Source organism: Falco naumanni, chromosome Z (assembly GCF_017639655.2).
Source record: "Falco naumanni isolate bFalNau1 chromosome Z, bFalNau1.pat, whole genome shotgun sequence".
Classification (NCBI taxonomy): domain Eukaryota; kingdom Metazoa; phylum Chordata; class Aves; order Falconiformes; family Falconidae; genus Falco; species Falco naumanni.
The window spans coordinates 71603885-71629935 of record NC_054080.1 but is presented as its reverse complement, the minus strand read 5'-3'; the positions used below and the strand labels follow the sequence as shown (position 1 = coordinate 71629935).

At 36.1% G+C, this 26051-nt stretch overlaps 1 protein-coding gene across 1 annotated transcript in view; it reads right to left on the bottom strand.

Moving 5' to 3' along the window:
- Positions 1–26051, bottom strand: part of RICTOR (RPTOR independent companion of MTOR complex 2) — a 90591-nt gene that overhangs the window by 22193 nt on the left and 42347 nt on the right. The window contains exons 11-26 of the mRNA XM_040580780.1: positions 24534–24616; positions 23796–23883; positions 22727–22817; positions 22522–22588; positions 22333–22413; positions 20451–20551; positions 17000–17162; positions 16492–16593; positions 13627–13673; positions 11210–11345; positions 10452–10651; positions 9197–9323; positions 2271–2435; positions 1749–1825; positions 1580–1658; positions 621–730 (exon numbers count right to left, since the gene is read on the bottom strand). Of these exons, the coding sequence (XP_040436714.1) occupies positions 621–730; positions 1580–1658; positions 1749–1825; positions 2271–2435; positions 9197–9323; positions 10452–10651; positions 11210–11345; positions 13627–13673; positions 16492–16593; positions 17000–17162; positions 20451–20551; positions 22333–22413; positions 22522–22588; positions 22727–22817; positions 23796–23883; positions 24534–24616 (1717 nt within the window). The remainder of the gene's footprint in view (positions 1–620; positions 731–1579; positions 1659–1748; positions 1826–2270; positions 2436–9196; positions 9324–10451; positions 10652–11209; positions 11346–13626; positions 13674–16491; positions 16594–16999; positions 17163–20450; positions 20552–22332; positions 22414–22521; positions 22589–22726; positions 22818–23795; positions 23884–24533; positions 24617–26051) is intronic.

Here is a 26051-nt window from a genome sequence, read left to right as displayed (position 1 = left end):
CAGCAGTACCGTATTCCCAGCTGATGTCTGGGAAGTTGAAATCCCCCATGAGGACAAGGGCTACCGAAATTTTTCCTGTCTACAGGATAATCCATTAGTGCTAACATCCTAGCAGAGTAATAAGTAATAGACACCCAACATCTGCTTTGCTTGCCATCCCCCTAATCCTCACCCAGAAGCTCTCAAACACATCACCACTAACTGTGAGGGCTGTACAATCAAACCTCTCCCTTACATTATAGCCACAGCTCCACCTCACCTGCCCTGCCTATGCTTCCTGAACAGCCTGTAGTCCTCCATCCCAGCACTCCCGCTGTGGGACTCATTCTACCAAGCCATGCTAACATCAATACCATAGCTCTGGGAACTGAACAATGCTTTCAGTTCATCCTGTTTCTCACACCATGTGCACTGGTGTACAAACATTTCAGATGTGCTCTTGCTCCCAGGAGCACTGTAAATGTTCCCAGCACCATTGCCACCCTCCGGCGATGCCATGCCAATGCTTAGCTTACCTACTGCAATCCTGTTGGTATCCCATTTCCCCCCACATTCTACTTTAAAGCCCCATTGATCAGTCCCACCAGCTTATGCCCAAAGATACATTTTCCCAAATTTACCTTTGGTTGCTCCGACGAACATAGTTATCACCATCAACAGGTTTGCGGTATGTTGTAAGTGCTTCATTAAGTTGTTCTTCAATCAACTCAACGTACTTTAAGTTATATTCCTAAAAGATAACAGCCAAAGGTTGACACAATACTATTACATTTTATAGTATGAAACTTTGTAAAGGAAGGAATAACTGAAGTGCTCCTTAAGGAAGGCTGAATTTCTTTATGATCTGAAGATGGGGCTCACCAAAATTACTGTACTTCATACACACAATGGGTTTGCAGGGTCAACAATCGAAAACAATTATTTCAGAGAATTTGTTAAAAGGAAGAAGGAGATGCTTCACATCTGACTTTAACCCAAATAATCTAACAGGCCACCGCGTATTTCAGTATTCCTAGAGAAGTGACATCTTGTAGAGTTAGTAAAAAAAATGCCAACAGGAATGAGAACAAGTATTTATAATCAATTATGAAAACAGGGTAACGTATGAAGAGTTTTATTTTACTCGTGGCAACGATGCATTTGTCTTAAGTTTTGTGTTCCTATTCACTTCCTAACAGCATATCTATCTTCATTAGCTCTAGACTTTAATTAGCAACAATCAGAGGTAACAGGTATCTTGAAAATTGTACTTCTTTATGCACTTCTCCAGCTATGACTTTACAACATAACCTATTTTAGGAAGTAACTACACTCCTGAAATATTTGCTGAAGTATCAGAATTATACAAAAGGCCTGTATAAATCAAAAGCACACATGTACAGAGGAGCTATGGAAGTGTAAATCCCTCTCCACCTTTTTCAGCAAAATCGTTAAAGTAACCGAGGCAATAAATGTATTGACATTAGCAATTCACGTATATGAATACGCAGTATTTTTGAGAACCTTTGACTTTCTAAACCTGCATATTTAGACTCTCACTCCTCCTAGTATCAGACACACTTTTTATTCTTAGCATTACCTTCTGCCACTTTTCCATTTGTTTTGTTACATAACCTCTTTCATTTAGATACGAAAACCCCTTTGGGATGGACAGAAATCTGTAAAGTAATATCAGACAGTCAGTAATCCACTTAAAGCAAATCACATAATTTGAATAAAAACAAACACTTACTTGCTTCTACATTTACCTTAGGAGTAGAAGTAAACCCTTGTCTCCAAGATGAGAAAGAGCTGGTTTCATTTGGATAAGGGCATGAAGATTAGCCTAAAATGATTAAAAATGCATAAAGAGTATCTGAGCGCTATATAATTCTGAAAACTGCAACTATTACAATCTGCCAGCAACGAAGCATCAAGTTTTTCACAAAAGGAAGTATCAAACAGCACTAACCTCATTCTAATATTATCCATTTAGGTACCTTCTAAACATGTATCACTTCACAAAAAGTATAATAATCAAAATAGCTGAATGAGTCTGAATTCATATTTAAAAGCAGGCATACTCCAGAAGTCTATTCTTTCTTGTCACTGATATTGCGGTATTTTCAGCAAAGGGGTCGATAAAGTATTATGAAGTCCATCAATGACAATCAAGAAAGGAAACCATCAGTAGCTTCTTGCATACTTTTACTTTGCTAGTGGGGGAGGAGTTGGTAACAGCTTACAGAGTAGCATACCGATAAGATATTGAAAAGGGAAAGGAAGCTCACCTTGTCTTCACATGCCTCATCTAGAATATCAAGTGCCTCAGAAGAAATACTTTTATTTTTATCATGTAACTGGGTCACCAGTAACTCAATCCCCCAGTTGCTGAAGAACTCTACATTTGCTCTCAGTAATACTCTTAAGTGTTTTGTTGCATACAACCTGCAGCTCTGCAAAAGTAAGGAAAATGCTTTTTTGAATGAAGGAAAAACAGCTAGTGTAGTTAATGATATTTCATTTTAAAAAATACACTTCAATTACCTTATTTTATAGCAAGAAGCTGTGATTCACACCTTATGAATTAAAACTACAGTCTAATAGATAACTACTTGCACCTTATCAAATGGGAAATCTGAATCTGTGATCACAAGTAATCTGGTTACTGCAAGGCTCCTTAGAAAGCACGTATCAATTAGTATTCACCGTGAACACTAGCGTCACACAAAGTTATTAGCAGAAAAAATACCTTGTAAATGGTCAGTGCAATTGCAGATACTTTCATGTATGCAATGTTTCACAAAGAACTTTAACAAGCAAATATGTAAGAACCTCTGGGGAACGCATTTCAGTAAACTTAAAATTGTTTCCCAAAGGATCTGATCCTCAAAACTTCTCAGAAAACCTTCTAGATAGAAGAACGTTACTTTCTGTAATAAGACAGTTTCCCAACACTTATTTTACTACTATGAATTGCTCCAAGTAACAGCAGAATGAAGTAAATATACCGTGAGTTCCTGCATTGCTGTTCAAAGCTTGCTGAATAAACAGCATAAACTGATTAACACCATTTTCTATTAGAAAAATTACACACAAAATAAAAGCAAATAGGCTTAATCTACAAGAATCTGGAGTAAGCACAGAAAAACCCTGACAACGTATGCTTACTAGGAAAGGCATTAACTGTATTTAGACAAGTATAGCTGGAAAAGATAAATTCAGGTGCCCAAATCTTTCTTCAAGTCTTCAGTCCCTATACCTTTTTAAGGCTGTGATAGCTATAACCAAGTAAATTTTCTATACATTAGAATATAAATAATCTATGTTGGGATGCGTGTAAAGAACTGTATTCCAAGCGATAGGTGAAGTGATGCAGGTTGGACACCACTACCTAGGTTAACAGTATCTTCTGGACTGTTTTCTTTTTCTCCAGAAATATTTGGCAAGCAGGACTTGAAAGAAAAACGCGAGTAGGAAATATGAACATGCACATTCCAATTCAAAAACTTTGTTTCATTATTTCACCTTCAAATATCATGTGCATATTTCTGCTTTTTCAGTATAGAGAAGCTTTTTGATTTTGAAGGGAAGGCAGGATGTAGCACAGGTACCAAGAAAGACTGTGGAACAGTGATTCACAACTGACCTACGCTGCACAATCATTTTGAAATGGCTTGCATCTCTTCAGTGGTATGTCTGGTATGTGGGATAGGCAACCAGCAGCGTATTTACTAAAGATCAGAACAAGCTTTATTATGTCAAAACAATCACTTGGTAAGTTAGGCCCGCAGAGTAACACAGTAATATGAAACCAGATTTCAGTGTCACATAGTTCAAGTACTAAAATCTGTCTATAAAGAATTGTTGTTACTGCTATAATTACACTGAGTGTGATACAGAGGACAAAAGATACCAATGTTCACTTCCTGAAATACTTCCTGAACATGAATTAATCTATCCAGCAGCTAGTACAGAGAGCTAGAATATTTTTTGTTTTCTGCTTGGAGAAGGAACAGATAAGATGGAACTCATGACTCTGATGCAACATTAAAATAGCAAGTAAAATTCACTGCAGATAAATCTGAAACAATGAGCTGAAGTAAAAAAATAATCCCAGCTCTATACACGCAACAGGCTCTGAGCCAGCTCTCTCCACCCACGGAAAAGATCTTTATACTAGTATTAATTCTGTGGAAGCATTAGATAGAAGTTCAATGGCAACCAAACCCACTGAAAGTAAACAGAACAAAACTCATCAGCATTGTCACTAGGTAAATTCACTGAGTGCTGACATCCTGGACACTGTTCTGGTTTTCCTGCCACCATCAGAAAGAAAAAGAAGAACAATTATAAAGGTGTAAAGAACAGCAGAACAGGGTTTTAAGTAACTGCAGGTATGGAAAAGGGTCTTTACAACAAAGAATGACTCAGACTAAGATATTCAAACCTCAGACCTGCTGCAAAGCCGCTGTGTGCATTCGCAACAGCGGTAAAGACTTCAATCAGGGCCACAGCCTTTGTGTGCAAGATCACCTGTACCCATTTCCCAGATCGGAGGGGTGAAGCCCAGCACTGCTTGTCCAGATGAAGCAAAATCCAAGAATGTTTTTACTTTTGATGAGAACTGATAGGAAAACCATTGCAGAGGATATCTGGAGGAAACAGGTATTCCCCTCATGCATGAAAAACACAGATAAAGCCCTGTACTAAGTCTGACAGAAGATCCTTCCTTTTACTACTAAAGGCCTTTGAGACCCTTAGAAGTGAAGAAGCAAGTCAGAGGTCACTAAGCTTAGCCGATTACACACAGCTCAGCACAGATGCCAGCAGATGTAGGGTAAAGTCTACCCCTTTGATAAAATTTTAGGTCATGAACTACAGCACTTGAGGACACACTGGCTACTCCACTGTTTCTACCATGAACTGGCAGAAAGGCAGCTGAAAGTATTAATTTGCTTTAGCATGAATGAACAAAGCACATCTGGAAGTAGGTTAAGATGAGCTTCTGCTTCACTGATCTGCAAGGTTACTGCTCTGTAAATGTTTTTGTTATATACAGCCAGCCCAAAATGCTACTCTTTGCTTCTAATGCTAAGCTGGCTACAGAAATTACTTTTCCTTGTTCAGAGACACTCATTAGCAAATGGCTAACAAACGTGCTTCACAGCTTTGGGTAACTTTAAAAGGTGTATGAGGCTATAAACTTCAGTTAACCCAAGAAAAAGCACATTTTCAGCTTTTGAAATAAACAGATAGGTATCTCATTAACAAATGTCTCAGGGAATTAAAATTTCTGAAGGGAAGAAGCTTTACTGGAGACAGTCTTCCTCCCTCAGAAAACACAGCTCTTCAGAAGTTATGCCCAGTCCCACACATTATTATTGCTTTCAAACAGAATTTAGAAGCCAGAGGCAGCATACAGAATCAAAATCACATTTTGTCTTCTGGGTTATTAATTAATACAAACCCTTTCAGAGCCCTACTATACAGGCTCCACTCATCCTATGAGGTCCTCATCAGAAGCCTTTGAAAAGGGAAGGTGGAAGGGCAAGTGCCTTATTTGAATTGAACTGCATGTTCATTTTTAATCTTAAGATTCACTTACTTGTCCAAGGTGACAGAACGTCAGTTCTGGTAGTATTTAAAAATATATTCTCCTTATGGGACAGTGCAGTGAGTGGTATAAACTGTGCTAAGCTTTAATTTTTTCCTGTCATGCCTGCTGAAGATGGAGGAGTACATTTTCTTTTGCTGTCGACAATGCTGCTATTTCAGAATTCCAGACTGTAAACCCCACAAAATGGCAGATACCTTCCCCTAACATTCCCCATACTCTAAGCAGAGGTACTTCCAAATTACTCCTCAGTCAGTGGAGCTGCCCATGCAAATACCTGTAAGTTCCCGTATTTCCATGTTCTTTCAGATAGATGTCAGTTCCAAGAGGAAAAGCTATTTCCACCTCACAGGAGTATGTGAATTTCGGGAAGAGACCCGTAGTTTTGCCAACTGCAGTTGCTCAAAAATACCACTTATACTACTAAGGATACAGTTAATACTGAATAATCAAGAAGTTTTATCCTCTGGATTAGCTTTTCACACCTTTGATCTTCTATTGGGAGCATAAACACCAGAAAGACTGAAGACAGCATTTTGTCCAAGATATGATACTGGCAATACTGTGTAAACGAAGGATGGCCAAAAGGTTCTTGGACAGGTCAACATTATGCCTTTTTGTCAAGTAGTATTTAGTGAAATTTTCTCTTCAAAATCCTATCACTTCCATTTCCACTGTAAGAATGTATGGGATTGGGCAAATGGTAAAACAGGAAAAGAATTTAAGGAAGTAAATAACTTTTATACACGTATGAAATCATCTGTGGTTGATGCAAATGTAGACCCATTTCTAATGGCTGAGACAGTCCATTCTGTTTGTGTATTTTATCTAGAAGAGGAGAGTCACAAAATACTTCCCTATGAATTCTAAGAATTCCAAGCAGATCAACTAATTCAGGAAAAAAAACAACTTGAAATAGTTTTATCTATCTCTCAGCGTTCAGTATGTTTCACAAAGGAAGTCACGCTCTGTTTAGGTTCGAACAGTACATCATCTTTGTTTTAGTATCGTGATAGCAAAAGATTCATTTACATTTGTGATGAACAAATAAGATTTAATTATTTTTCCTATTTCTTAAATGTGTTCTAAATTCTTTTTTTAAAAAAGAAAATACCGAAGGAATTCTCATGGTATTGCAGCACATAAAAATCAGGGTACAGTCTTATCCAGTGCAACATTGAACTCTAAACAGCAAAATTTAAGTCTCAACAGATGTCACCAATGAACTTGCCTGAAGACTGACATGGCTAGATACCTGCTATACCTGAATGCACACCTAACACTGACAGTAAGGACTACTGACTGTGCACATATGGGAAAGGTTAGACTTACAGAGCAAGTCAATGCCCGGCATTTGAGAAGTTCTACTAGTTTCTGTTCTTCCAGATTTCAGGAGACTGTGAAAAATAGACAGTTACCTAATCTCTGCCATTTCACTAGACAATATTGCTAGACCCATACCTCAATGAGACTGGGAAATGGAAGTATTAGACCTCAGCAGCCATAGGCTACTAATGTAGGCTGAGACTTTAAAACATCATTGATGTGAGAAGGTATCAGTGTATCAGAAAGAAAAGATCTCAACTTTAAAACTGATTATTTAGGTTTGAAATCCAAAATTTGCGTTCTTAAACTCTTAAGCCTGTAGAATATCTCTTAGCTTTCTCCAGAGTTTTACTTTGACATCTGTCAAGCTCTGGCATTAAACAGTCAAGGTAATGCCAGCAATCAGATCGCAATCTAATACTTTTCACAATCCCAAACAGATCAGAATTAAAATGGGTAAACCTGGGGGTTCTACAAGCTTTCCTAATTTCTAAGGTGCTGGAGAGTGATGTCTAACCTATTCACATCTAAAGTACGGGAAGCGTTTACTACCCATTGTTCATTAAGCTGATTTACAAATAGGTGGAAACTATTTTTAGTTATCATCACTAAGAGCAGCAGTAGCTTTCAACTGCTTTCTGGCTTTGTATATACTTGAGACAGTATGTTCAGACAGTATCTGCACCCCACTTCCAGCCAGCCTGCTAACAGCTAGTGAGTGATATGGGTATCAGTGTTGAATGAATTCTGTTTTGTTCTTCCTCCCTGCTAAGATAAAAAAAAAAGTACAAAAGTAGGTCTTTATAGAACATTTAGAAGGAGATCAACCTATTCTTACCTACATAAAGCTTCTGGTGTAAGTACTGGATGCTTGAAAACATTTGGAAGAATCTCTCTTAAAACAGAATTTAAGTCTTCATACTATAGGTTATCAGAATCAAGAAATCCTTCCCAAAATCTAAACCACAAACACTAATTCATAATAAAACGCCTCAAATTATTAGTCTAACTGTATATTTTATGAAGGAGGTTGTGACAGCATGTCTCGACTTCTTTGTTAACTAGCATTTGAAATGCTGGTGTGCTCTTCCCCCATGTATGGCCCCCTTTTATGAAGCTGGGAGGTGATGGAGGGGGCAGTACCCATTGACACAAAAATCTCAATAGAAAAGCTAAATTAAGTTCCACAGTCTAGACTGCTCTTAACTGACAGTTATTAACAGCATAGAAGTCTAATAAAGACACAGACATATGTCCTCACAACATATTGATTTGTTTTCTTGCTCAGACTAGGCATACAATAACTTTAGAGAAAGGTTATCAGAGTCATCACTTAAAATTACTCAGTAGGGAGCTTCAGCCTCTTCTTTCAATGAGCCATTCCTTGAACCCCAACTATCTTCATTACCTTCAGACTCCATTCTTTACTTGTAAGAATCATCTTATCTTTGATAGTCTCAGAGAAATATCCTCAATTTCTTTCTTTCCCTCTCCTCTTCCAAAAGACAGCGAGACATCTAAAGCTAGCATCTAGCTTATCCCTTCTTGTATACACTCTAGAATATATTCTGCCTTATCCAGGAGACAGAGGAATACCTCTCCCTGAAGTAATACGAGTTCTTCCCTAGTTAGATTTCAACTTATGAATTGTCATTTCCCTGACATCAATGCTTGTCTACTATGTTACACATGATTCATTTCTCTTTTCTTAGAAGTTCAAGAGCTTCCTCCCTCAAGTCTACATAACTCCATGTTTGGTATCTGCTCAGCTTCTTAGATTCAAAAGTACAAATTCCAATGCCTGTTTCCGAACCACCCTCTCATTCCAGGAGCTATAGCTTCTACTCCATTCCATCACAGTAACACCAATCATTATCAAAGCAGTATCTACCACTGGCAGGTTAACCTGTTTATTACTGCTAGAAATACATTATTTCTGTTTGTGAAAACAATGCTTTCTCAATTCATATAGGATGTCCACTGACCTAGACAATAACGTTACACTTGGTTTATGTATTTGAAGACTTTAACCCTCTTTATGCATGAGAGAAAGCTCTTTCTGAATGACTTAGTTTCATGAGCACAAACACAATATATGCTGTGAAGTTCACAGCAAATTCAAAAGCTACGTAAAGTAGGAGTTTCATCTCTCTAAATATAAAAATAAAAACCTTTCTGGATATATAATAGTTTAAAAATGAAGTCATACACCTTGAATAACAAAATAAATGTTTAGTGGCAAATAACAATAAACATAAATTGAACTGAACTTACATCAGTAGCTGCTGTCAGGATTTTAGAAAGGATGACTCTTGCTAACCCATCTCTGCTGTAGTCCAAACTAGAAACAGTCAATTTTAACAAGTGATCCTGGTTCTTCAAAGAACAAAGATTAAGAAGACTGGGGGGTGGGAGGTGGGGTTGTGGGAAAGGAAAGAAAAGAAAATAAAAATCAGTAATTGAACCCACTCAAACCTATTTATTCAACCAATCAAATGCAAGTATTTTGAATTAGACTTTCATTTCTATCAACACAGATCACAAAGTAAGTTCTCATATGAATCAGAGTTAACCTTCAACTGTTACAGCTGTTAAAGAGTCAATGGGGACCAAAAAATATGCTAAACTGCAAGCGGAAAAACCCCAAATCAACCCTTTTTATAATTAATGCAAGGGGAAAACCCCCAAACCAACCCTTTTTATAATTGCTCCAATAACATTGTCATTATACTTTAATTAGTGATTATGAGTACAAAAACACTGTTTGTGAAGCTCTAAGCAATTCCTCATGGTAAAACATTCCATGTATAAAGCTTGCCATAAGGTTAGTCCTACTAACTGTATAAATTTTATTGTAAATCAAGTTCTCTGAAACCAGTAAAATACTTGAATTTTAAAACTCAATAAAAACAATTCAACTGAAAAAAGACAGTACATCATAACACCTAAATTTTTACTTAAAGTTTACTATACTTAAAACACCTCAGTATTAGCCACAAGCCAATTCACTCCTTAAGGAAGTATGTCCATTTGTACCCAAACAGAATTTTGAACTTCACAGCGTTACCCAAGTATATTGGACTGAAGCTTAGGTACAACAGGCATCATCACATTTCTCAAACAGGATGATCCCTGCCTGTTTTTGGTGTTTTGTGGGGAGTTCTTTGTTTGTTTGGGTTAGGGTTTTTTGTTTGTTTTGTATTGTTGGGGGGAGGGGTATTTTTTTTCCTGTCTTTTCAGGACAGTACCATGTTTCCTGATGCTGATTTCTGCCAGAAAGGTGCAGACAAGAAAAAAGTAAGCTATTTTGTGGCACAATCACCCATATATCATCAGTAGTGACAGACTATAAGACCCTTTCTTAAAAAAACACACCAAACCCCCACAAAACTGGGGATCTTTACTTGAAAACTTCTAAAGTTCTTTTGACTGACTCACAGCTTTACAGATGGTGGTCCTCATGCATAGTTCATTATTTTTATAACTATTGTAACGATAAGCACAATTCAAACAGAATAAAACCACTCACCACTGAAACACGTTACATTTTTCAAGCATTTTCACTCCATGAGGGTGACAAGAAAGAGTACCAAAAAACAGAAAGTAGTGCTGGCTAAGGGTATTTAGTAGCCCATTATTTTGAAGACTACGTTCAGGTTTCATCCCTGATGAAGAATTGAGCCAGTGTACAATATCTTTAACCAATTCCTCCAGGTAACCTTGTCCATCCTAATAAAACAAAAGTAATGGCATTTACTAGTAAGAGAACTGGGTCTCTCTTTACTGAAATCCATAATTTAAAATTTCTTAAAATGCATAAACACAATACAGATACAAAATAGAAATGCTGGCTAGCAAACACAATTCAGACTAAAGAAGAAGGTTCAAGGCAAATAAAAGGAGTTTAGCTTGGAGACATCTTGGGACCAATTCTGTTCTTTCCAGGAAAATGTTTGTTCAATGACAATTTCCTCTGGCCTCAGGCATGAAAGTTAGCATTCAAGAAGAAAGGAAAGATACACATAGCAAAAATCAAAACAACTCCAAACCCAACGTTGCTTTTAAAAATGCCATATTTAATAAAACTTTGACTTAAACACAACAGTACTCCTCACTCTCATTTGGACAATTCAAAACTTTAAGTTATAGTTCTTAATTATACCGATCATTTTAGTTTTAACATCCAAAGTCTTACAGAAGTCTTTACCAAAATTAAGGTTTTTCCCCCTCTAAGTGGCATACAGCAGCATTACTCATTCTCCAGTCCTGCAGAATAACATTTCTTACCTCTTCTGATTCAAGAAGAAATTCAGTGAATTGACAACCCACCACAGTGAGCTGTTTAGCCTTGGTATAGTCCAGATCCAGGTTGGCGTACAGTTTACTGCTAGGCTTGTAAAAATATAGCAATCTCCTTACAAACCTATGGAAAATAAAAAAGTTTGCTATTTTTCAGCATGCAAGGACAGTCTCATAGTACCAAATTACGCTGGTAGGAAAGATAGGACTAAATTAGCTTATTTGCAATAAATTTTCCAAAGTTATTAAAACAGTAGTAGATAGCAGTAGTGAGTCTATGCAGACGTGATTTCAGAGATGTGTGTTATAAAAGGTTTTCTAAGCCAGGACTTAAAATAAGCAAAGGCACTCAAAATCTCTATGCTCTTAGAAGCCATAGCTTTCTTCTCATTCTCACGCTTATAATTTATTCTGCTGTAATTTATCCTGTGGTGAATTTCAAAGGCAAAACTACCTAGACTACCAAAGAGCTAAAAAAGAATCTGTGACATGAGTTTTCTGCAGCTATGACAGTCAACATTACTTTGAAAAACACATTTTTGTGTTCTGGCAGGAAAAGGCTGTATTTATTCAGCAATTGTTATTTTCATTAACCTCATTTAAGCATTTCTGAAGCATAACAGTGATTACAAACACAGACTCTCACTCAAGACTTCCTGAAATCATGGTGAGAAATATAGTTTCAGTTTTGCATCGCAGGAATAAAACTTCAGCAAAGAGCTTCCACTCACCAATTCTTTGTCAAAAAATAAACACCTATATGTGCTTTAACGTAACACAAAATGCTCTGTCTCAAGGTAGCTATGTCAAGCATTAAGAAAACTTAAGTAAAGGTGCAGTGCTTTAGTTACAAAAAGTGAGAGTAAGCCACTAGCCCCAGTTCTAAATACAGAACCAATTACAAAGTAAATCCAAAGGTTTCTTTAGATTTTGTCAAATTAAATGTATATTATTCTGGTTATTAAGCATGGATATATGTATGTATGTACATGTGTATACACACATCTCATTAATTGTAGCTCTATGAAATAAAGTGATTATATCTGGAATTTCATTTTAACAGCTGTTAAGATCACCACTAACAATAAAATAAAATAACACTAACAATAAAAAAAAATCAACTTATGGAAGGACAAATCAATGTACTTTACACTTAAAAACAAAGTGGCTGTAAATTTATGAAATTTAGCAGTGAAACTGGAGAGATTTAGGGCTTGATCAGTTTTAATTAAACAACAGCAACAGCATTTTAAAGCATCTAACCCACAATCCTGCAGAAAGGATCAATGAGTGTAGAAATTTTAGACCAACTCAATCATAGATTGTCTCAAGCTATCTGGAATTACATTATTTAGGCACTGAACAATGCTTGAGTGCAGCACAAAACCAGGGAACAGAAACACTGTCGTAGGTAGGTAGGCAGAGGCGTGGGTATGGGCACCACAGCCCAGCCTGCAGATACTGCTTTACAGAAGCAATGTTATAAACTACTAGATTCGAAAAATAATCCTTTACCACAAGGTACGGATTGGCAATTAACACCTGGGGAAGAAAAAACCTCCAAAAATACAAATGCAAAATTAAGTCATGGCTTTTTTTTTTTTTTTTTTTTTTTTTTTTTTTTTTACAACAGGACTACCACTTATGCTGGGAACACTATATAAAGTAACTTGACTACTTTTTAGTAAAAATTTAAAATGGAGTAGCATGAGCTTTTCAGCATATGTTTTAGCTTTAGCTTTTTCCACAAAGTTATGCAGAAGTACCTTTCCATGCCTACAAATGCAGAACTACTCTTCAAAATAATTTAACCAAATCAATGTCAGAAATGCATGTTAGAGGGTACATCCCAGAATTAATTAGTAACGCCATTACAAAACATGCACAAAAGTAATAGAACTGTCTTAATGCCAACAGACATAAAAAGAACTAGAGCAGTACTAAGTTTTTTGGGTTTTTTCTGCAAGTCCCACATGCTTCCATTGCCATTAATTGCAATTTGAAATAACTTCCTCTGGTTTTGATGAAAGCTGTAACTGTAACTACAACTGTAGACCTATTCTGTCAAAATTTGTCAAGTGCTGACATCAAACACTAATGTATGAAATACTGAAGAGGTAATACTTTAAGCTTTAAAATGAAATAGGGTGTTTGCAAAGCTAGTATGACTCTTGTTAAGCGAATAAATATATCAAGTATCTGTGCATAGAAAAGAAAGCACTAAATCTTAAAAGACCTGTTTAAAGCAAATATTGTAATCTAATTACCTAAATTTTCATTTTTGCTGCTGATCTATAGATTCAATTTTAAAAATGTGACATATCCAAGGGATAGTTTATTTCAATATTTACAAAGTTTTTCCAAATTTCTTTTTTTCAATTAAGTCTTACATAATTTTTACATACCTGTGCAACTGCTCATCTTTATAGTTCCTTAGATTTACATTTGGCCACTAGAAAAACAGCAAATATAGCATTATATGAAACCTGTACATCAGTCCTTGATTAGTCACCAAAATTTACTCATTTAGCTACATTTACCTCATAATTAGCAGTGTAATTTTTCTTGCATTTAATGTTATGTATGAAAAACCTTATTTTATTTAAAAGCCCACACTTCTTCCTCCAAGAACTGTTTGATTTTTTTCTAGAGAAGGACAGGGAACATCAGTCACATGCTATGTGTACAAGGCCACAATTCTAATGAAAACAGCACTATGAAAAGGTAACAAAAAATACACTTTATTGCTCAGTTTCTTCTCTGCAAATAACAGGTTTTGCTGTGGTGGGGAAGTAATTGTTTTGTTGTTTTCACCAATTCATCAATTTGTTTTAAAAATAATCATTACTCTGTTATAGCTCACTTAAACACTGCTTCTTAAAATGGTATTTTAAAGTCTTCTGTTGATAATTCATAAGATACTTTAAGAAGGACCACATGAAAACATAATACCCTCTTCTGGACCTATCCTTTCTTCCTATTATGTTTTCCCCTGTTTTTACAGCTGCCTGTCGTTTTGATGGTCTCAGATTTATTTCCGTTGCTACTAGTAAGTTATTTCTTGAAAGGGATGGAAATGAATGCATCATTCTTCTTTCCGACCTAAGCAGTACACTTCTGCATTTCCAACTGGTACACTAGCACTGAGACATACAGTACACTAGTTGATGACTAGTAAAACTGACTACACTAACAGTGCCAGATAAAGTATGAAGCTCTGCTGTCAACAACGAAGTTGCAAGTCCTCCATCCTGACCACCACCACTTTTGCTGCTCTTTTAGCAGCTTAGACAGCAAGCTAAGCAAATATAAAAGGCAGTAACGGAGCACATGAGATGCAAGTAGTGAGGTGGTTAGAAAGCTGATGCTTCACAGCTAAAAAGGTGCAACAGAAACAAGAGGGAGGTGAGCAACCACACTGGAATCTGGATCCTGCTCATTGGAGGACTAAAGATGAATCACTGTGATAACATTATCTTAGTTTATGCTGCTGTTGTGCAGTTTAACAGGAAGGGAAGTGGTTAGAATTAAACCAGAAAACACATAGCCTTCTCATTCTGAAAGACAATTCTCCGATTTTGAGATATTAGCAACTGCTTGACAGGACATTAGAAAGTACTGGGGAGGTCCGAGATAGCATGGAAACCTACAGTTTGACTTAAATTTCAGGTAAAAATAAATAATAATAATTAAAAATAAAATCACACACCACCTTAGTGGTCAACTCCATAAAGCTTCCTACTACTTAGACTAATTAACAGTGAGAATCTGAAAAAGTGTCTTGATAATATCTTTAATGCAGGAGGGGACCTGGGAAGCAGGACCATAAGTAACAATCAGTTAGCTGAAAGGAATGTGCTTGAGCTTGTAGGCCACAAGCCCTGGTCATAAGGGACATGAGAAACTACTGAAGGGTATAGAAACAGGGACTAAGTATCAAGTTGAGACTACACAAGGAGTAAGTTGGTCTGTTTGTCAGCTTTCTCAAGGACGTGGTGCAAGAACTACAGACGTTGTTGTCTTTAACTATTGCTGAATTCCTAAACAGCTAGTGTGAGATCTTCGCATGAGTTGCCACATAGTTATAGAATAAGCAAGTTTTTGAACCTATCAGAATAAGATGTAACAATTGTTTGTGTGTATATAATCATGACATTAGCCTAATTGAAGTGACATTTGCTTGCATCAAGTTGTGTCCCGTCTCTCAATCACAGCACTTTAATACTAAAGGAAAGGTAAAAATACCTATGATTAATAATCATAAACACCTAGTAATCCAGTACATCCAGTAATTCCAGTGAAAAGCCTGTAAACAGTGAAATCTGGTGGAGCAATGCTACTGTCATATATATATATATTCAGCTCTTTATACCACACAGATGCTTGCTCTCTCAAGTTTATCAGTCCTTGAGAAAATGCACAGAAATATTTAAGTTTCTTTAATAATAACTTAAAAATATCTTGATTCTGATTGTCACCATTGAACTTTTTTGTACTTTCACTATCTTTATAACAACACAGTAAAGAAGACAGCAAGAAAACATTAATTTGGGTGAAGGATGGTTTCGATGCACAGCATCGCAGGAGATACTTTGGTTTGAGGACAGTACTGACCCAAGTTTTTCTTAAAGAAAGTAATTTTTCTGCTTAAGAAGAGAGGCTTTCTTAAAAGTCGTGCATTAAATATATTTGAGAGCATGACCTCCCTGTCAAAGGTATTTCCTTTATTTTGTAAAAACAGGTTAATTTTGTAATGAACTTGATGCTGTGGGAGTATTTGTATTAGTTCAAAACATACAATGAGACTACATACTACTGAAGTTTTCATATGTAGCTCAGTCTAAGCATCTGAAATTTGATCTGTAAACTCCAGACTTATCAGCTCACATTATATAAAAATATTTGCTATGAAACTGAACAAGGCAGTATCCTTGTTTAGTCTGGACTGAAGTCTAATGTATTAGCAGCATTAAAGTCATTACAGCTAATTCTGTAAAGTCTATTTCTATAAAAATAAATTTATATAAGTTTTAATACATGCTTATTAAAAAAATTGTGAATTTAACTGTATTTTTGCATATAGTGTGAGGGCTGTATTCAAAGAAACTACAGCACCACTTATTAAACCCGCAAGATCCTAATTTTCTGAAATAAAACAGATTATGGGAGGTACCATGGAATTAATATTAGAAAGTCAAAGCTCACATGTGAAACAGAGACTTTGTTCAAACAATTTCATAAGAAGAATATCACACCCTTTTTAAGCTCACCTTCAGTATGGTCCCTATCAGATTCCAATTCCAGTCAAGGTTCTCTTTATGATTGAGAACTTGGCTGTCTCTAAGATTCATTAGAAGTGCTTCTTCTGTATCCTGAAATACAGACATGAAAAGCTACAGTAAGATTCCTTGCATAATTTTTTTCAGTTGTGTCATGATATACTTACTGTTCATCTAACAATCATTCTAAGAGTTATGCTCCACCGTAACTTGCACTTGAAAGCAAATTGCATGGTTATAGTACTGCATTAAGAATCTCATAATAAGAGATCGTAACTGGTCCTAAAAAGTATTAAAAATTATTAAAAATTCACTCTTCCATTTCTACAAATACCATACAGTATCCACAAGTACGTACATGACAAATTAAATGAAAAAATACTACAAAGAAATCACATGAATTGCTCTGAACTAGACGAGAGTGAAGTTTGGGCAGCAGGATCTAAGCCTCCAAAATACAAAGTCAAATTCAGTTTTGAAAGATCAATAATAATAATACCTTTAAAATAAAGATGTCTTTTTGCACACGGTACTGATCCCTTTTTTGGTGCGTTGAGATGGCTTTCTGAATAATATGATCTAAATGGAGGCTGTAAGGTTTAGGTCCTCTTTTCTTCATCTCATGAAAACGTTTTAAGCAGTTGAGTGCAGCACTTGCTCGTCTAATAGGAAAAAGAAATACTATCATCAATATTTGGTAACTGTTATCCAACTAGGGTACCACTGCTCTATCTCAAGTAAATAAACGTGGCTCAAGAACGGAATGCCCAACAATTCCAAAGCAAATTTAAAGAATTTTCTTGATACAAGTTTTCATACATCCATAGGCCTCAGTCTTGTACTACAATTATACAGATAATTTTATCTTTCAGAATTTCTAGTACTGAAGAATAAGCCCTATTGATACCTTTTCTTCTACTCTGAAATTAGTAACGTCTACCACTGTTCACAGAAAATATTGAAAAGTTTAAAGTTGATAAGTGTTGTGAGATGTCACAGTAGATCAACATTCTGCAGTAAACATGAGTCGAGCTAGCTAGCTTCAATTGGACAAAGTATTTCTTGTAACTTCTCTTCCCCCCCCACCTCCAGGGGGTGACAAGACTATCATTAGTATGTTTCCTGCTCTTTATAGCTAAAGAGTTCAGCAACAGCATGTAAGAAGTTTTCCAGGAAAAGATAGGAAGTAATACAAATGACAGTTCACAGGGGCAGAAAGATAATAATGAAATACGGGCAACAGAAAAAAAGCCCAACCTGAGCAAAAAAAAAAAAGAAGTCTAAAAATGAGGAGGTAAGTCTACCTTTTTTCCTCATTAACAAAAATCCTCATAAAATAGGAGTGTTTTTAGTTTGTATTATCTTAAAACAAATAAAAGTCTTTGAATTTGGTCACATCTAATTTTAAACCATACCAGCACTTATGGTTTTTCAGAGTATGAAACAATGCAGAGTGCTGACCAAAACCAAGGTCCCCAAATAAAAAACATGGCTTTCACAAAATCACTTTATTCAAACAAAACAAAAATTAACAATTATTACTACTCTATCAGTGTGCCCACAAATGCCAGAAAGCAAAAAACGCCAAGGTAATCCAGAAAAGCATCCCTTTTGCTCTTCATCCTTCCTTTCATCCCACAACTTTGACCAAGTGAAATACCCTGTGAGTTTCACCTATTTTTCAAAAAAGGTGTATCCGTGTTTTCACATATCAAAATCTCCCTACATGAAACCTTCAAAACTAAAAAGCAGAAGAGCACTGTTTTTTGGAAGCACTCCACAAACAGCATTTATCATTTTACAGTAGCAATTCAGAAAGATTCTGTAATTTATCACTGACAACACAATGAAAGACAAAATAGAAAGTTATTATACATTTATCAGAATACTCATCTGACAAGGCAGATCAGGAATGGTAAGAATAATTAACAAAAACGTTTCCTATAATTTGCTTTCAGTAAAAACCCACACTCAATGTAAATGGTCTTCTATAAAGAAATGCAAGTAAGAACACTGAGTTACAGAAACAAATTTTGAAAGTACGTGAATCTATCAAATTCTTTGACTTCTCCTCAGGAGATTTGAATCATGTGAAGTACCCATGAGATGTTATTTTATGACAGAGCACTTTGGAGGTTAAATTGTAAGATTAGTAAATGTACAGAGAAATTCTAAAAAAATAATTTAACCAAAAATCCCATAGGATTTTAAGATCTTGGAATTCTATTTCTAGTATTTCTAGTTCAAAGTATTTCTAGTTCAAAGAATAAAACAGTTCTATAAATGTTTTTTGCTGCTTAAACATACCTCATGTGATTGGCACCACCACTATGAAACAGTTCCCTGATAACTGCTTGATCACATACTACTGCAGAATGCTGCACTAAATTTAAGCTTTCTGTTCATACATTCTTATATTTAAATGGAAGGGAAGGAACTGAAAATATTATCAGTGCAACTTAAAGCTTTCTGGTGCTTTTGTTCAACATAATTACTATCATTATAATTACCATTTTCTTCTGAAGAAAAAGCCAGTTTAAAAAAAAAAAAAAAACAACCCAAATCCAGCTCCCTGCCAGTATTATACTTTTTTACTCTTTCTCACACTAATGACAACTCACTGATTTTGTCTATTATTATTTAATGAGCTAAACAACAACAGAAGAAAAAAAATGGTACAAGCTTTTTTATAGTTTTGAAAACTTAATTGCATCAAAATGCCAAAAAAGAAGTGTGAAACAATTGAGAGGTCAAACACAAGGAACATGACTTGGATGTTGCTTGGTCAAATAGTGACAGGTTCATTTAAGAAAAATTCTGCATAAAAATCCTGCAATCTATGCAACAGTGTTCTGAAATACAGTATCAAAACTTTCCTGCCAAAGTTCCACATTTCTAAATTCACAATTCTAAATCTGTGCAACACAAATCACAGCAGGAGAGAGTTGTGTGAACATGTGAGAGCAAAAGTGTGCAGACACCAATGTCAGTGAAAAGGAGAGCAGGAGGCGCAGAGCGGATTCCCCTGCAGCCCATGCTGAAGACCATGGTGATGCAGGCTGTCCCCCTCAGCCATGGAGGATACCACTGCAGCACATATCCACCCGCAGCCCAGGGAGGACCCCACATTGAAGGCAGGTGGAGGCCCAAAGGAAGCTGTGACCTGTGGGAAGTCCATGCTGAAGCAGGTTTGCTGGCAGGACTTGTGACCCTGCAGAGGAGCCAGGCCAGAGCAGTATATTCCTGAAGGACTACACCCATGGAAGGTACCCATGCTGCAGCAGTTTGTGAAAACTACCTCCTGTGAGAAAGACTCACGCTGGAAAAGTTCACGGAGAACCGTCTCTTGTGGAAGGGACTCCATGCTAGGGAAGGGGCAGAGTGTGAGGAAGAAGGAGCAGCAGAAAGACGTGATGGACTGACCGCAACCCCTGTTCCCCACCCCCCTGCACTGGTTAGAGGGAGAGGCAGAGAAATGTGTGAAGTTGAGCTCTGAGAGAAGGGGGGAGAAGGGGGGGCGCGAAGGTGTTTTTAAAGTTTTAATTTTATTTCTCATTATCCTGCTCTGATTTGAATGGTAATAAACTGAACTAATTTCCCCAAGTAGAGTCTGTTTTGCCTGTGACAGTAATTGCTGAGTGATCCCCCTGACCTTATCTTGACCCGTAACCTTTTTGTTGTATGTTCTCCCTCCTACCCAGTTGACATGGGGGAGTGGTAGAGTGGCTTTGGTGGGCACCTGGCATTCTGCCAGGGTCAACCCACCACATTACTGTAAACAGTTCTGGAATGATGCACTATAAACTATTTCCTTAGTAACTGTGACAGAATGTTCCATATGTACACGTTTGCTTCTAAATAAAGACCAGCAGTGGTTTCAGCCACCAGGAAACTTATAATGCAGGTTTTTGCTCAACTGCAGGGGGAAAGAAGATGTAAGGGTAACTTACAGCCTTTTCTCTTTCATGATGTCAAAAGATGCTGCCATGTTCATTAGCGTTGGTAAGCAGTGCAGGTGATGGCTGTGAGAATGAGGAAGAATTGTGTTTGCCTAAACAACAACAGAAGACCAGTTAGAATAACTTGCTACATTTTCAGCCATCTCTTTAGGATCAGGATTTGAAGAAACTACTTTTCACAAATGCATAAAAAAAAAAATTACCTTTTGCATAACATCAAAGCAATAATTACACATGTTGAATATCTGATCTAACTAATAATTCTGAAATACAACTGAAACTAATTTAAGACAATTTCAGAGCCTTCTAATCTGTACTGTCTGCATTGGTGTTTAAGTGGTAACACGCAAAAACATGCAAAGCATCAGACACCCTTATGTCATGTGTATAAAAGTACTATCAAAATCTAAAATCAGAAATACCATTAAAGTTGATGATTTCTATTAAAACCTCTCTGCATAAAAAATTCTGATTAATTAACAGATTTCTAAGTTACTAGATATCTAATTGCTTTTATTTTGGGAAACAGGTAGTTCTAAGTATTTTTGGGAACTAAATAATAATGAAGGTAAAGAAATTAAAACTAAAAAAACAACTCAAGAAGTGCAAATATTTGTTCAGTGTTTTGAAAAACTGTCATCTCTTGACTAATGATTTATGTCTTCAGAAAACGAAAGAACAGCTGTGCTTTACAGCACACAAACATCAGTGATAGTCACTCCCATTTAAAAGAATTCTGGAAACCAGAAAAATAGTATACGTTATTACAAATTCCTCTTTTTAGACTAAATTGTTAACTGAATACTCTTTAGTAATATTTTTTAAAATAATTGGAATTTCTTGAGACTGAAGAACGGATTTGTTGTGTGTTATAAATCACTGTAGTAGTAAGCAGTCCTACATCTGAAGATTTTGATCATTTTTTGGAGCATTAAGCACCACTGAAATGAGTCAATTGTCTGAAGATGCAGACTAAGTCTGGCAACTCATATTTAAATTTCTGTAATACAAAGTTGTATTTCACTATATTACAATCTCGTATAGTTTATGTGGAAAAAGATTACAAAAACACAAGAGAACTGATCAAAGTGTGCACTGCTGCATATGCTGTTCTTATCAAGAGGATATGAAAACTAAGAGAACTGTTTTGCAAGAAAGGTAAATTGTATTACTTTACATATAAATAACAGCTCCTTAGAGGGTTAAAAGGTAGCACTGGACTGTATATGAAAACAGTATCACCATCTCCATACCAAAATAATTTAGGTTAAGAGAGAACCTACTGTAAAATATATGTTAGGTAGAGGGAAGTGAAGAAAGCAAGATCCCTTCAGCTTCTCTGTAGCAGGGGCTACCCACAGTAGTGCTGAGATAGCACTCCACCAAGCTGGAGCTGCTTGAGTAAGTAGTATCAAGTGCCCCAGCCACATCAAGCTGAATACTAAAAAGTTTCACCTGCTTAGCCTGTGAGGCAGAAAGCTAAACACACTGCCAGAGGGCTACCATCATTCTAAGAAAAGAAAAAAATCAGCAACAGTCCTTTTCCCAAACACACCGATGGGTGAGTTTGCAGGACTCCAGCTAAAAAATACAACTAGCTACTGAGGCAGTGAAGTGTATTGGTGAGAGTCTGAGAGCTGAGGATTATCCTTGGAGCAGAACCCCTAGCACTTTCAGTACTTTCCAACAGTTTTTGTGTTGAGTCACACTTTTTCATATATGAAGTGCCAAAAGACGTAATGTAAGTTAACCCACCATTCTGATGAAGAGTAGATGTTCCAAGTTTGTAACACAAATTCAATGGTGTAATAGGAAATAACTATTCAAAACTAGCTGCTAATATTACGCATTCTCAGCAAAAGGTTTTACTTACCATGTGCAAAAGTTCTCCTAAAAGGATAGTTGCTCTAACAGACACATGGTCATCACTACTTGTGATCACTTCAACCAGACCCTTCAAAAAGTTAAGAAGTTATTACAACATTTAATGTGTAACATCTTATTTTAATGTTTATAGGAAAAAAGTAGCAAGCATCTATTCAAACTTAAAGCTAATAATTACCTCTAGAAGTCCATTGGTAATAAAAGCTGAAAGCACTAAAGCCAGATAATTATCCATGAGATCAGGCCTAAGGACAAAAAAAGTAAAGCAACAGTTTAGAAAGTCCGTTTCTTATTGTGTGTTTCTGCAAGAAAAAAACCAAATATTTTGTCAACACCACCAGAGAACAAAACCAAGGTTTAGACAGAGTTCATTAAATGCTCACCTTGACCTGGCTCGATGGGGTAATACAGTCTTAGCTTCAGCAGCTACAAAGCCGTCAGAAAGTCTCCAGCAGTCCTGAAACCTGCTTGGATCTAAAACAAGAAAATACGGACGATGGTAATTACAACATTGGATTTCATAGTGTTATTTTAATGGCTGTCAGTAGGTACACAGCAGTTCTTGCCAAGAAATGTTATTTCAGGTTTTGTATTATAGAAAATTATAGAAAACAAGACATCCAATCCACATTCCTGAATAAAGCAAGGCTAACTTCTAAACTAGGAGAAACATTGTATTTGTGTCAGCCAAAACAGTAGCATTTCCAATTCATAAACACTTTGAACTTACAAAACAAAAAAATATCGTAACACCTAAAATTTTAAAATGTACATCCATATGTCACAAAATAGCAAGCCTGCAACAAAGAATAATTTATTTACTTAGAGACACAGAATAAGGATTAAGTTTTCATAATCAACTGTATGACAAAACATTTATAACCAAAAGTCAGAAAAGACAATTGCTGGAACATTTAAGGCTGAAACTTGCTCCTTTGGGGCTCAGCCTTTTGCACTGTGAGACAAAGCAGAAGATACTCTTGGGTTTACAAAGGAATGATTCTAAAGATAAAAGGCTAACTCTACTAAACACACTAAAAAGCATACACTTGCTCTAGGAAAAGTAAAAGTCTGCTAAAGTGCAGTGGAGATAGCTAGCAGACACACAATAAACAGAAAAGACTATTTAATAACTTTTCTGTAACATTCACTAACACTTCTAATTGTTTCTAACATTACTAATGCTTTAACACTTCAAAGAAATCCAATTTGTAGTAATGTGTTTACACAGTTTTTTGTGCAAATGTTCCCTTATGCTCCACTGCTGACCTTTGACCAAACTTACAAATTTAACAGTTGATAAAGAATTTTAAGGAAGACTTTAGAGCACACAATTAATTCAGTGATACAGTTAATACCCTTAATTTACAATATAGAGAAGACAGTGAAGGGTTCAAATTTGCAGAAGAGCGTAACAGAGAGAACTCTTATGAACTGGTTCTAAATACTTACCTACACTGAGAAGTGCCTCAATAAATTCTTCTGCAATAACAGGGAGAGGAAGGCGAAATATATCATAGAGAACTTCAAGCAGACCTCGCTACCAAAAAAACCAAACACACACAACAGGAATTTTATAGATTTACAAAAATTATTCTTTTGTTCACTATTAATGTTGAAGTTGGGATTACTACAGAACGCTAAAATTGGTGTATTTGTTTCAGTGTATCTTTTTTTGAGAACATGTTTATTTTCATTAACCGAAATAATCTGTAGAAGGGGCTTGTTTATTGTAGAACTGTGCCCTATTGTCACTGTGAATTCTACAGAAGCTCAGGCTACTTGGATTAAAGATTTTCAGAACAGCGCTGCCACCATCAAATTCTTGATTTAAATAAAAATGTTTCTTCCCAATTACCTATTATCTAAGATTCAAACTCTGATTATTATGCTTTAAACTCTTAAGTGCAGCTACTGTGAACTTGCTTTGCCTTGTGACTACAGAAAAATTAATTTATGTACTTTTCTCTCCTCCATGTCCCCCTCTCAGACATACAGGGTATGCTTCCATTCTCACAGGAACCTCATAATGGAATCATAGACTTGAACTTGAGGGTCAAATGAATTTGAGGGCAGTGGTCTCATAGTTGGAGTCTCCGTTTAAACCACTAAATTGTTACAATGTCAAGAATATGCTAATTAAAACACCCAGTATTATTCCTACATCAGTATGAAATATTTAGCACCTACCCGTATTTCCATATTTGGTATACAGAGTACCCCAATAAGAGACTGAATCCCAGAATTTCCAGGTTTACATAGGCTGATAATACCTAGAAAACATTAAATACATAATAATATCCCCTCAGCAACAACAAAAAAAAAGCACTAGACACATTGTAAGTTTTATTTCCAGTTTGAGTACAAGCACAGATGACAAAGATTACTAATCATAAACATTTTCACCATTATAATGTCATCTCCTTTCCAAGCAGTGTTATTTAACAAAACTTTCTAATCACAATACTTTGTTTCCTTGTTAAAAGCTATAGCTACTTTTGCCCTTTCTACCGTAAAGAGTATTTTCAAATTATCTGCAAAAAGAACATTTACATGAAAGAAATGGCAGAAAGACAAAAATAAAAGCAATGAATATATAAATTCATTAAAAGCAATAAAAGCAATGAATCCTAAACCTGAAAGATCTGCATCACCTCAGCAGAACTATAAGAAGTTTCTCCATCAAGAGCCGTGTCTTAATGTAACAACTTCAGTTTCTTTTAATCTTAGAGGCAAATTCTAAGCAGCACGTTTAAACATACTTGGAATACCATTATCTGTGCACCATTTTAAGCCATCTTTTCCCAAAAGACTAGTGCTCACCTCCAGGAGTTTCAACACAGTTGATCTAATTTGCATAAAATCTCAAAGCTCCTCTTATAATTTGGTCATTTTATACTGTATTATTACTCAATTAGTTTGATATTTCGATATGAACGAGGAAAATTTTCAGATTGTTTCTAAACGATACAGAATACCTCCTAAAGTTTACACAGATTTTCAGCCTCAATTTATTTTAATTTTCCTTAAAAGTGTGTCTGCAAAGACTGTAACCTTGCTCATTTCCCTGATCATTTTCTTCATACTTCACAGAGTAAATTAAAACTTACAGAAACATGCTATCCAGAAAAACAAACTAGTTTCTCCAAAGGCAACTTTAAATGAACAAAAAGAATCCAATTTTGCACTTTTGTCTTACGTTGTAAAACCAAACTGGTACTTTTTAAAAATTACTAAAAGATGAAAAATAGCACCCACTCATCTGTGTATTTTCACTACTACAGAATAACTTCAATGACATGTGCTTTTTACGAACTTGAAAGTCCCCGATTCCAAAACTTCCATGTCACAAAAACTTAAAAAGAGACACACATGTGGCTACAGACACACTGAGGGCTTTTACGTATGTTCTACAGTGCATCTCAAAGGTCTTTTCTAAGAGCTTGTAGGAGTCATACCCAAATTGCAACACAGGAATAGATTTGGGTGCATGCAGTCATTGCTGCATGCCCTAGTTTTATCTCTAAGGACATCACACATGAGGATAAAGCACATAGTAACCATCAGCTTTAAAGAATAACCCAGTCTGCAAAATAAGGAGAACAGAACAGCAGAGCATAGCAGGTAGTACACACAGGCAAAAAAACCCCACCCAAAAACCCAAAACAAAACCAAAGAACATCCTCAAGCCTGGTTCAACCAGATGTC